The following is a 12857-nucleotide window of genomic DNA, read 5'->3' on the forward strand; positions in this document are numbered from 1 at the left end:
CATTTAAACATAATTCTTCAGCATGGTATTGCAAATCCCAGAAGCTTCATAACCTGGGTTACGTGTGATTACACAATTGATTCTGTAACTGTTAGAAGGAAATTTTTCACACTGAAGGCAACAGTGAGAGGTTGGGAATACTATAATTAAGAGATTATCACAAACTAGGGAATGGAGGATTTGGACCAAGGGTTATACCGAGCTAATAGCCTCTTGTGTCCTTTTGACTCTCTCCATCTCTGGCGTTTCTTTAATTGATGTTCCAGAACCAACTTCATCCTTATATGCGATCTTTATACACAGTAGGGTAGAAGAATGAAGGTTACAGTAGAGAAGGTTACCTTATTTTCTTACCTTGGCAATGTAACTAAATATGCTCAAGTAAAATGTGATTTAATAACAAATTGGCAACAGCTTACAAGACACAAACCATTGAAACAATAAAACTCAATAACATGGCTCAAATTAATTAAACAAGCAGAGTTAACTATAAACTTATTAACTAACTAATTTAGTTAAGACAAATGTGGGTCCCTTGAAACAGGCAAATTTATTATGTGGATCAAGGAAATGGCAGACGAGTTGAACAGGTACTTTGGTTCTGTCTTCACTAGGAAGACACAAACAATCTCCCAGATGTACTAGGGGACAGAGGACCTAAAGTGATGGAGGAACTGAAGGAAATTCACATTAGTCAGGAAATGGTGTTGGGTAGACTGATGGGACTGAAGGCTGATAAATCCCCACGGCCTGATGGTCTGCATCCCAGGGTACTCTAAGAGGTGGCTCTAGAAATCGTGGACGCATTGGTGATCATTTTCCAATGTTCTTTAGATTCCGGATCAGTTCCTGTGGATTGGAGGGTAGCTAATGTTATCCCACTTTTCAAGAAAGGAGGGAGAGAGAAAGCAGGGAATTATAGACCAGTTAGCCTGACATCAGTGGTGGGGAAGATGCTGCAGTCGATTATCAAAGATGTATAACAGTATAGCACTAACAGGATCGGTACAAGTCAGCATGGATTTACGAAGGGGAAATCATGCTTGACAAATCTTCTGGAATATTTTGAGGATGTAACAAGCAAAATGAACAAGGGAGAGCCAGTGGATGTAGTGTATCTGAACCTTCAGAAAGTCTTTGATAAGGTCCCACATAGGAGATTAGTGGGCAAAATGAGGGCACATGGTATTGGGGGTAGGGTATTGACATGGATAGAAAATTGGTTGCCAAACAGGAAACAAAGGGTAGGGATTAACGGATCCCTTTCAGAATGGCAGGCAGTGGGGTGCCGCAAGGCTCGGTGCTGGGATCGCAGCTATTTACAATATAAATCAATGATTTAGATGAAGGAATTAAAAATAACATTAACAAATTTGCAGATGACACAAAGCTGGGTGGAAGTGTGAACTGTGAAGAGGATGCAGGATGATTTGGACAGGTTGGGTGAGTGGGCAGATGCAGTGTAATGTGGATAAATGTGAGGTTAACCACTTTGATGGCAGATTATTATCGGAATGGTGTCAGGTTAGGAAACGGGGAAGTACAACGCAACCTGGGTGTCTTTGTACATCAGTCAATGAAAGTAAGCATGCAGGTCCAACAGGCAGTGAGGAAAGCTAATGGCATGTTGGCCTTTATAGAAACATAGACATAGAAATTAGGTGCAGGAGTAGGCCATTCGGCCCTTCGAGCCTGCACCGCCATTCAATATGATCATGGCTGATCATCCAACTCAGTATCCCGTACCTGCCTTCTCTCCATACCCCCTGATCCCCTTAGCCACAAGGGCCACATCTAACTCCCTCTTAAATATAGCCAATGAACTGGCCTCAACTACCCTCTGTGGCAGAGAGTTCCAGAGATTCACCACTCTCTGCGTGAAAAAAGTTCTTCTCATCTCGGTTTTAAAGGATTTCCCCTTTATCCTTAAGCTGTGACCCCTTGTCCTGGACTTCCCTAACATCGGGAACAATCTTCCTGCATCTAGCCTGTCCAACCCCTTAAGAATTTTGTAAGTTTCTATAAGATCCCCTCTCAATCTTCTAAATTCTAGAGAGTATAAACCAAGTCTATCCAGTCTTTCTTCATAAGACAGTCCTGACATCCCAGGAATCAGTCTGGTGAACCGTCTCTGCACTCTATGGCAATAATGTCCTTCCTCAGATTTGGAGACCAAAACTGTACGCAATACTCCAGGTGTGGTCTCACCAAGACCCTGTACAACTGCAGTAGAACCTCTCTGCTCCTATACTCAAATCCTTTTGCAATGAAAGCTAACATACCATTCGCTTTCTTTACTGCCTGCTGCACCTGCATGCCTACCTTCAATGACTGGTGTACCATGACACCCAGGTCTCGCTGCATCTCCCCCTTTCCCAATCGGCCACCATTTAGATAATAGTCTGCTTTCCTGTTTTTGCCACCAAAATGGATAACCTCACATTTATCCACATATAACGAGAGGAGTTGAGTATAGGAGCAGAGGTCCTTTTGCAGTTGTACAGGGCCCTGGTGAGACCACTCCTGGAGTATTGTGTGCAGTTTTGGTCTCCTAATTTGAGGAAGGACATTCTTGCTATTGAGGGAGTGCAGCATAGGTTCACGAGGTTCCCGGGATGGCGGGACTGTGATATTGTCATAAAATGGAGCCACTGGGGTTGTATACACTGGAATTTAGAAGGATGAGAGAATATCTTATTGAAACGTATAATATTATTAAGGGATTGGACACGCTAGATGCAGGAAACATGTTCCCAATGTTGGGGGAGCCCAGAACCAGCGGCCACAGTTTAAGAATAAGGGCAGGCCATTTAGAACCGAGATGAGGAAAAACATTTTCACACAGAGAGTTGTGAATTTGTGGAATTCTCTGCCTCAGAAGGCAGTGGAGGCCGATTCACTGGATGCATTCGAAAGAGAGCTAGGTAGATCTGTTAGGGCTAGCGGAATCAAGGGGTATGGGGAGAAGGCAGGAACGGGGTACTGATTGCAGATGATCAGCCATGATCACATTGAATGGCGGTGCTGGCTCGAAGGGCCAAATGGCCTACTCCTGCACCTATTGTCTATGCATCTATTTATCTATGCTCTAATAGTAATTGAGGCTACTGTTAGAAAATATATGTTCAACTGTAGAATGAAACTAAATTGATTATTGTTAGATTTCTGCAAATTGATGAATTTTGTTTGAAAAAAATTGTCTGCATGTTAAAAAGAAAAGGAGAGAAATACAAATGGTGAGTAGGTTAGCACCAGAAAAAATATTTAGGTAAAAAGTACCAAGCTGAAATTCTTTTGGTTTTCTTTAGCTCGAAGGATTTCAGGCGTGTCTTTTACTGTAGTGACCTTTCCTTTATTATGTATATGATCTGAAGTGTACTGAAGCTATAAAACAGAGTGAAAATCAACAGTGAGAAAACAGGAGCAACAGGCAAGAAAACATTGAAAAGACAGTGGGGTGAAACTGGTCTGCTGTGTCCAGTGGTAGATGGTTGCCACCTGCTGTACTTGGACCTATTGGCATCACCATGACACATTGTGCAGAGATGGGGTAAAGCCCACATTATTTTACCACTGAAGACAAAAGATGAATTTCACCCCAGCATAAAGCAGAGGAATTTCTGGACTGTAACAAAACCTTTGTCTGTAAGTTCTTGTGCTGGCATTTTGCATGTGATCCATTGATGAAGATATTGATGTAATAAATTGGAAAAGTGTGATACAAGATTTGTCTAGCAGAGTTAATAAACGGGAACGTGTAGATATAATGTATGAATGTATGTTTCTATGAAGGTTTCCAATTTGGAAGCGTTTGACAAGGTCCCACAGAAGAGGTTGGTGCATGAATTAAGAACTGAAGTTATTGGAGGAAGTGCATTAGCATGGATTGAAAACTGGTTAGGCCCACCGAGTCCACACTGACTATCAATCACCCCTTGACACTAGTTCAATGTCACCTTACTTTCTCATCCACTCCCTACACACACTAGAGGCAATTTACAAAGGCCAATTAACCTACAAACCTGAACGCCTTTGGGATGTGGGAGGAAACCCACGCGGTCACAGGGAGAACATGCAAACTCCACACAGCAGTACCCAAGGTCAAAATCAAACAGGTCTCTGGCACTATAAGACAGCGGGTCTACCAGTTACAACACTGTGCCACCCTTTAAAAAAAAAAAATTGCCACATAAAAAATAACTAGAATTGAAATAAAAGTGGCACAGCGGTAGAGTTGCTGCCTTACAGCAAAATGCAGCGCCAGAGATCCGGGTTCGATCCCGACTACGGGTGCTGTCTGTATGGAGCTTGTACGTTCTCCCCATGATCTGCGTGGGTTTTCTCCGAGATCTTCAGTTTCCTCCCACACTCCAAAGACGTACAGGTCGTACAATTGGCTTGATAAAAATGTAAAATTGGCCAAGTTGGCGATATGCAGAGTACGCCCTGCCGACCACAAAATTCAGGTTCAGAAGGAGTAATTTTCTTGCTGGAGGGGTGTAATTCATGGCATGGCTGGTATTGGATCTTTGCTCTTAATTGTTTACTACAATATTTACATTGAAGGCCAGGAGCAGGGAAAGGAATGCAGTGTTCCAAGTTTGCCGATAACAAAAGTAGGTGGGAGGGTAGTTCAGACTGAAGAAGGGTCCCGACCCGAAACGCCATCTGTCCACTTCCTTCCACAGATGCTACCTGGCCCGCTGAGTTCCTCCAACACTGTTTGTAGCTCAGGAGGAAGGGCATGTCATGACAAGGGCATTGTAATTTGCAATGGGATATAGATAGATTGCATGATTAGGTGAAATAAGGGGCCGTTCACTTAAAAGTCTGAAGAAAGGTCCCGCTCCGAAACATCACCCATCCATATTCTGCAGAGGTGCTGCCTGACCCGTTGAGTTATCCAGCACTTTGTGTTCTTTTTTGTAAACCAGTACCTGCAGTTCCTTGTTTCCAGGATACAGACTAGTCCCATTGGTTTTTCCAGTGCCCCCGCCCATTTCTTGATCTCATGTAAGGTTCTATCGTGCAGGGGTATTGGGCAGGGAACAAAGCTGATATCTCTCTTGTCCTTGGAATACAATACCTAGTGTTAGTTGGTGAGGATGTGGCCTAAATTAATGTTGTTTATTTTAAGATACTGGAGGGAAAAGGGAGGAAAGAACTCTTCCTTCACCTTGAATAAAAATAGTATTTTGTTACAGCCTTCTTGAATTCCATGAAAACAAGCAAAGCAAATATACACAAACAGTATTAATGTTTACAATCTCAGGTAAACATATTGAACACCAATTGTTCAGACAACAACAATGAAAGTCCTTATTAACCCCTTCAAGGACACAGCAACTTTCTTGTACCATGTCCCAAACCAAAGTGGGACCTTTAATCTCCAGACATGTATTACATTGAATGGACAACATGTTAACAGTGCCTTGTTCTCTGTTCCCTTCCTATGGTCCCTATTTTGTAGGACGCACCTTGCAGTGGAATAGCCATCCAGAACAAACATATTGACCCAGGAACCTGGTCGGCGTTTTAGCTCAGAAACCAGGAAAAAGTGTTGGAAAAAGTGAACTAAGTGCCAACGAGACGTTATGACTTACTGTACTGATGTTTTTCTGGTTCTCCCGCACTCTGTGCATCTCAGGTGTGTCAATTACTGGAACATAGTGAGACATGTTCTTCTCTGCTTCGGCCTTGTATTGTTTCTAGAATAAAAATTTGGGAACAGTGTGAGAGACGGCAACAAACTGGTACATTTCCATCGTACATAAGGTTCCTAACAGTAATACCTTGCCCAAATGTAACTGATTGAGCACTAGGAAGCTCAAACTACTTGACTTGGATAGGAACAAAATTATTTTGTGCTTTATTCTAATAAGCTGCTTCTTTGCTGTGAGCTACTTTTGTTTAAATATAGGCTGGGGAATTTTATCAGAGGGCAAAGAAATATTTGTTACCAGTAATGCACTAAATAATTGTGCCTCTATTCGTTATGTCCCCATGTCTTAAATAGAATTGCAGAACGGGATGGAACCTTTACCAGAGTTCGTTCCACTTTATCACTTACACTTTTACACAGAATACAACCTACCCCCCGCATGAATTTTATCGAGGCAACAGGTTATTTTAATCAAATTTTCAGGCAACTCAGCCAAAGGTAAATGGTGAGGGAATGATGCAGATTACCTGGCTGCTTAGATACTTCACGTTTTGAGCATGAATAATGTCAGGTGTGTCAATGACTGTGGTGTAGTGAGATTTCTCCTTTTCGGCCAATTGTTTGTATTTTACCTAAAAATCAAAGACCAGGCATGAGTAAACACAAAAGTAAGATTCCAGACAGTGAATGATTCCATTCAAAATGCTAGTCGATCCAGCTGAAACCAATATTGGTTTAAATCTGTCATTATAATTGCTGCTTCTATCAACTGGGGTGTAGGCAAAGCCAAAGAACAGCGAATCAATTCCTCTTGTCATGTAACATCCAGCTGTTGTTGGAAACCTAGAATAGAAAATGCTGAAAATGCTCAACCTTGTTCCTCCAGCAACCCTCTTCTCAGTTAAATGTCTACTTCATACTTTTCTTGCTGTCTTGGCAACAGTTTTTAAATTTATCGTCTCTCTTTGGGACTCCTGAAAGATAGACATTATCACAATTATTACAATATAGATTGTGAGATCCTGCTGTGTGGCATGATTGCTGCATTGACACAACTTCGGGGGCAACCTGAATTTGTGAAAAGCACTACAGCAATGTAACTCTTATTACTACTTTCTCTTTTCATTGTATCAAAAAACTTCACTGATGCACTTTTTCAAAATACAAACGTTGGAATCCAAATTCGAAAATCCAAGGCGCAAAATCCATAAGGCTGGGAGTGTGTGAATGAAGCCCAGCTGACGAACCTTGGAAACAACATCAAAAGATTTCCATACAAGCGAACTTACTACAAGTAATTGTACCAAGCAATTTTATCCCACATAATTAGTCAATTAAATTACACACATCATAAATGCTATTGTATTAATGGGACAGATAGGATTACCAGTATTAGATGGCAGTTACATCCATTATCACTCACCTGGCTTAAAATATCTGTAGCATTCTTAGCTCTGGCAAAGTCTGGTGTTTCGTTAGCAAATGCCACAAGACCTTTGCCCTTTATTTCTTCTTCCAACGATCTCTTGTACTCTCTCTGAGATTGAGAGAAAAAAGGAGGCAATTTAGCGCACTGGTTTACGACTGTTGAATAAGAGCCCAGAGGCAATCTTCAGCCATTAAATATTTGGAAATTGTCAAATTCAAGCAAAGATGTAAGGACACAATGGACTTGAGAAGCTGAAACCTGAAGCAATATCAGACTGGCCAGGCAGGGTCTCAAGGCGAAATGTGGACATTTTGAATCTCCCCCACAGTGGGATGCTGCTCGACCTGCTGATTTTAAAAACCTCCTGCAGTTTGATCTTTTGCGCTCAAAGCAAAATTATGCTCTCTGTGAGTTTCATTGTCATAATCTGACAGGACTCTCTCATTTTGTTGACCTTTTGGGCATTTCCTCCCATCAAGTCTACTCCACCATTTGATCGTGGCTGATCTATCTTTCATAAGTGACCCCCTAACTCCCCCCATCTTTTCTCCATTCTCCTGCCTCTCCCTGTAACCCCTGATATCCCTATTAATCAATAAAAACATTTTCTGCCTAAAGTTTTTAAGTTTAACTCTTAATGTTTAAGATTTAAGTTCAATTAATTATTTGTTATGCTTTGCCGTCCGATATCTGTTGTAAAAGCTTTAATGAAATCGGGAACATGTATCTGCACACTGTGAATGGCTCAATTGCAATCATGTACTGTCTTTCCGCTTACTGATCAGTACGTAGCAAAAGCTTTTCACTGTACCTGGGTACATGTGACAATAAACTAAGCTCAACCGAAACCGTGGCACATTTTTAGTCAAAGGAAACTAAACATTGTAGAGGCACGGTGCCACAACAATATATTCATTAATCTACACACAAGGAAGTGGTCAAGAATCCCAGTTTTTTAATATTTGGTTCAGTTAAAATTTAGTGGCATTGCATTTAGAACCCGTATGGTAAACCGTAAGTTTTTGAGACATTAATACCAGTTAATTCATTCCAAAGCTGTTAGGCCGACCAGCTGAGTTTCCTGCTGCTCATCTGAACTACCTGCATAAACATCAAGCTGGTTCAAAACGCAAACTGCTGGAGGATCTCTGGCAGCATCTATGGAGGGAATGGACAGATGACATTTTGGGTCGACTTTTTTTAGAGTGATTGGAGTAGAGGGGGGAGATGGCTGGGAAAGAGTGGGAGGGATTTGACTTTGGGAAATGATAGGTGGATACAGGTGAATGGGGGTGATTGGCAGATGAGTGGCAATACTGACAAAGTCTGAAGGTATAAAGGAGATAAAAGGGTATCAGATCAGGAGAGAAGAGGAGGCGTGAAATGTAAAGCCGGAGAGAGGGATCTGCTGGAAAGGGGCAGGGAAAAGGGGAAAGAGGGGATAAAAGGAAATATGGAAGTAGGGAATGGGAGATGAGTGTACATGAGAGGGGGAAAGGGAGCAGGGTGACTGGGATGGTGGGAGCAAAATTACCCCAGTGGAGGTGACTGATAGGCAAATCATAGGGAGATTAATGGGCTTGTGAGAGAAAATCGTTTACAGAGAAATAACTGGGGTAATGGTTGAATTTGTAGCTTAGTTTAGAGATATAGCACGGAAACAGGCCCTTCGGTCCACCGAGTCCACTCCAACCGGCAATCCCCACACATTAACACTATCCTACACACACTAGGGACAATTTTATATTTATACCAAGTCAATTAACCGACAAATCTGTATGTCTTTGGAGTGTAGGAGGAAACCGAAGATCACAGAGAAAACCCATGGGGAGAACATACAAACTCGGTCCAGACAAACACTTGTAGTCAGGATCGAACCTGGGTCTCTGGTGCTAAAGCGCTGTAAAGGGCCTGTCAAACGAGCATGTGACTCCATGCGGCAAGCGCGACCTAACGTGGTCGCTTGAGCCGTACGGCCTCGCGGGGCCAGTTCCACTTTGATCGCCGGAGCCATATGGAGTTGTGCGGAGCTGGTCGCGACATCGCGCAGGGCTCCGAAAAACTGACCGTTCAAAAATTCCGCGCGGCAATGGCCTGCCGGCCCGCAGCTGCCTCGATGTCGTACACACCGCCTCGACGCCGTACGTCACGCGCGAACTTCCCGTGGACTTGGCTAGAACTTCATGTCACGCACTTGACCTCCACGCGGCCCCCACTTCTGGATTGGTCGCGCTTGCCGCATGCAATCACATGCTCGTTGGACAGGTTCTTTAGGTCGCGCTTGCCACATGGAATCGCATGCTCGTGGGACAGGCCCTTAAGGCAGCAACTCTACCGATATGCCACCGTGCTAGTAAACGGATTGGACCAAGAGATAGCATGGACCCAATGGGCTGAATCGCCTTCTTCTATGTTAGTAGGATATATGGTAAAATAACCTGCAGGGCCACTGACCCATATGCCAGCAGTAACACAAAGAATTGCATAGCCATAACTTCAACTAGGCTATACCTACCTCATTCAAAATGTAGGTTGCGTTCTTTGCTCGGACCATCTCTGGAGTTTCCTCTAACACGGTTAACCCTTTTCCCTTAACTCCTTGTTCCAGATCCTTCCTGTATTCTTTCTGGTGAACAAATGAAGGAAAAGGAATGCTGCTAAGACGCAAGGAATAACCCAGATTTGCCGCTCTTCATGCATTAATAAAGTGTTGAGACAGCGAAGAAAACCAGACAACAGAAAAACACATACATCTTTTGTTGTATGAAAATCGACAAGAGACCACAAGAGGAGTTAGGTGACAAGGTTTCACAGAAAAACAACACAGAAGACACATTAGATGACTTTTAAAGGTAGACAAAAATGCTGGAGAAACTTAGCGGGTGAGGCAGCATCTATGGAGCAAAGGAAAAAGGCAACGTTTCGGGTTGAAACCCTTCTTCAGATATCTTATTTTAAATTATTTAAAATGTCATTATTGAAAAAAAGAGCTTTCATTGTTTAATTGCACATTTAGCAATGTGATGTACAAGACAAAGAGCAGTAGTGGGGTTATTCTTCATAATGTTCATAACAAATGTGGAGAACAGTTTTCCATGATTTATTACACTATTTCAAAAGTCGGCAAAATATAAAGATATTGTATTAGTGAGATTATATTTTCAAGTTGTTAAAAGGAAAAAGACAAAGGCAAACTGTCTACCTCACAGCCTATCTTAGTTGCATATCTGACATGCAACATTGCCGGGGTAATCTCCAGGCCGGACAGGTTCCTGCCTTTAATGTGCTCTTCCAAATCCTTTTTATATGCTTTCTATTGATATTTGGGAGAAGGAAAAAAAGTAGAGAAAAACGTTTTAACGTAAAGAAAAACGATGTCAAAGCGTGTACAACAGGCATTCAATAAATTTCTTAGAAGATTCTTGGCTGAGGTGCGTCTATTTACAGAGACTCTGAAGCTGGTTATACACCACCTGTTGAAAAATGAGTGGAATGGGTGTTTAAAAGGGAAAACAACATCAAAATAGAATGTATGTATTGGGGTTTATCTCAAGGCTTCTGGAATTCAAAGCTAAAGAAATTATGTTTCAATTGTAGGGATGAGAATGAAAGAAGACAAAACTATGTTGTGGTAGAACGTTTCTGATGTAGGATGAAGAGGAGAAAGTATGATACCCAAGGCGGACCTCAAATGGAATGGCAAACGTGCACAGACCCATCCTCATGACGCTGTTCAATTGGACTACTCCTGCATCTATTTCTTATGTTATATTCTTGAAAGTTAGAAATCTTTCATCTGTCTAGTTTGAAAGTTTTGGATAGTTAAGAATTGTAAACCTCTGGACAAATCAAGTTCTCTCAAGAATGAAGGTGCTGCTATCACCACAAATTAACCTTTTTAACTGAAAATATCAAGTTATGGTTTACCTGAAAGTATCAAGTTATGAGGCCAAGCTACATAACTTGGTCATGGTTATTCTCTTAGTGAGTGAAGAGTGATGTAGAAACAAGGAAGGCAGATGCTGGTTTACAACAAAAGACACAAAGTGCTGGAGTAACTCAGTGGATCAGACAGCATCTCCGGAGAACATAGACAGAAGTTTTGTTGGGTCGGGACCCTTCTTCAGACTGATCAGTGATGCACTTGAATCATTGAAACGCCTAAAGCAATTCAATAGAGTTGATATAGGGAAACCTTTCCCTAGAATTGTGTATTCTGGGTTAAGGGAGCTTAGTTTAGAATTGGAGCAAGGTCATTTAGGAGCAAAATTAGGAGGCATTTTTCTTCCCACACTGAGTGAAATAGAAATTTGGAATACTCTTCCCCAAAAGATGCTAATCCCATTGCATGTTCATTCTGAGACTGGTTGATTTTTGTTGGGTATGGCACAATGGTAAAAAAAAAAGTTTAGTTGAGCTGAAGTTGAACCATAATAGCGGGACATGCTCAAAAGACTGAATGGTCCACTGTTCTAGGCTTTTACAAGCCAGGCCTTTTTAAGTGAAAGGGGAATCTGCTGGGAGAAACCATTAAATAGATGGTAGCCCAGAACTGCCAAAACATAGGAACATAGAAAATAGGTGCAGGAGTAGGCCATTCGGCCCTTCGAGCCTGCACCGCCATGCAATATGATCATGGCTGATCATCCAACTCAGTATCCTGTACCTGCCTTCTCTCCATATCCCCTGATCCCTTTAGCCACAAGGGCCACATCTAACTCCATCTTAAATATAGCTGAAAATGAGTTGTGACACTAACAGTAGTTTCTATAGTAAAATAAAACCCTCAGCAATCGGCTGGCTGATTTAATGTCTCTTACGTTGATGAGAAATCTACATTTAAAATCAACAGCAGGAGATGGCTTTCATTGCTGTTTATAGTCAATTATAAGTTTATGTCTTTTACAATAAATGTTCAAACTTTCTCTGATTCCACCACTATAGCACTGAAACCACAACACTAGTCAGCATTAAAGTTTGGCTTATGACAGCTTTCTTACAGAATAGGCAGTGTGGGCTAAACAAGAAATGTTGTAAGCATGAGTTTTATTTCTGTTTTTGGCATCTGGAGTTTTTCTGGCAACATGAGCTCATAAGTTAGTCATTTAATTTTCTGAATCTTGCATGCGCAAGACCACTAACTCTAGCGGTGCAACTTGTCTGCAAACTGCTTCCCTGTTACCACTTTGAACCATGACCGGCACATTGCTGGCAATGTAATAGAAGTCGGGACCCCCTTTGTGTCTCAAGACCATGTGGCATGTTGTCAGACTAATCAGATCAGGCAGAGGCAGGTGCTCAGCACAGGTTTGGACAGACAGATTGGAACTGAACAACTAGCTTACCATGTGCCGAGGTTGGCTTCAATTAAGTGACCTCTGAAAGGAACAAGCCATGTAAACTGCAAACCAGGACTCCTGATATATTGACCCATCAATAAAAAGCAAACTCTTGCTCATTATAGGCAGACACTGTCATTATTCAGAAGGAGTATGGTGTACAATTTTTGCCCTATTATTAGGATACACCAATATGAGACTATGAAACTGTTTGCCACTACAGAGATAGGTTGAATAAACTCTCTGCGCAGAAGGTTAAGGGGGGACAGAGGGCTTTATGATGAGAGGGATAGACAGAGTTGATGTGGCCAGCTTTTCATTGAGAACAGGGAATATTAAGAGGGGAGTTAGATTGTGCCCTTGTGGCTATATGAGGGGGAACTTCACGCAGAGAGGGGTATGGAGAGAAGGCAGGTACGGGATAAAA

The 12857-nt window shown here is 42.0% G+C and overlaps 1 protein-coding gene across 1 annotated transcript in view; it reads right to left on the reverse strand.

Annotated features, from left to right (window-relative positions):
* Positions 1-12857, reverse strand: part of neb (nebulin) — a 229493-nt gene that overhangs the window by 32811 nt on the left and 183825 nt on the right. The window contains 7 exon segments of the mRNA XM_055638822.1: positions 199-291; positions 3280-3384; positions 5604-5708; positions 6190-6294; positions 7086-7199; positions 9607-9717; positions 10294-10404. Of these exon segments, the coding sequence (XP_055494797.1) occupies positions 199-291; positions 3280-3384; positions 5604-5708; positions 6190-6294; positions 7086-7199; positions 9607-9717; positions 10294-10404 (744 nt within the window).

This window comes from Leucoraja erinacea, chromosome 7 (assembly GCF_028641065.1).
Source record: "Leucoraja erinacea ecotype New England chromosome 7, Leri_hhj_1, whole genome shotgun sequence".
Taxonomy (NCBI): Eukaryota; Metazoa; Chordata; class Chondrichthyes; order Rajiformes; family Rajidae; genus Leucoraja; species Leucoraja erinaceus.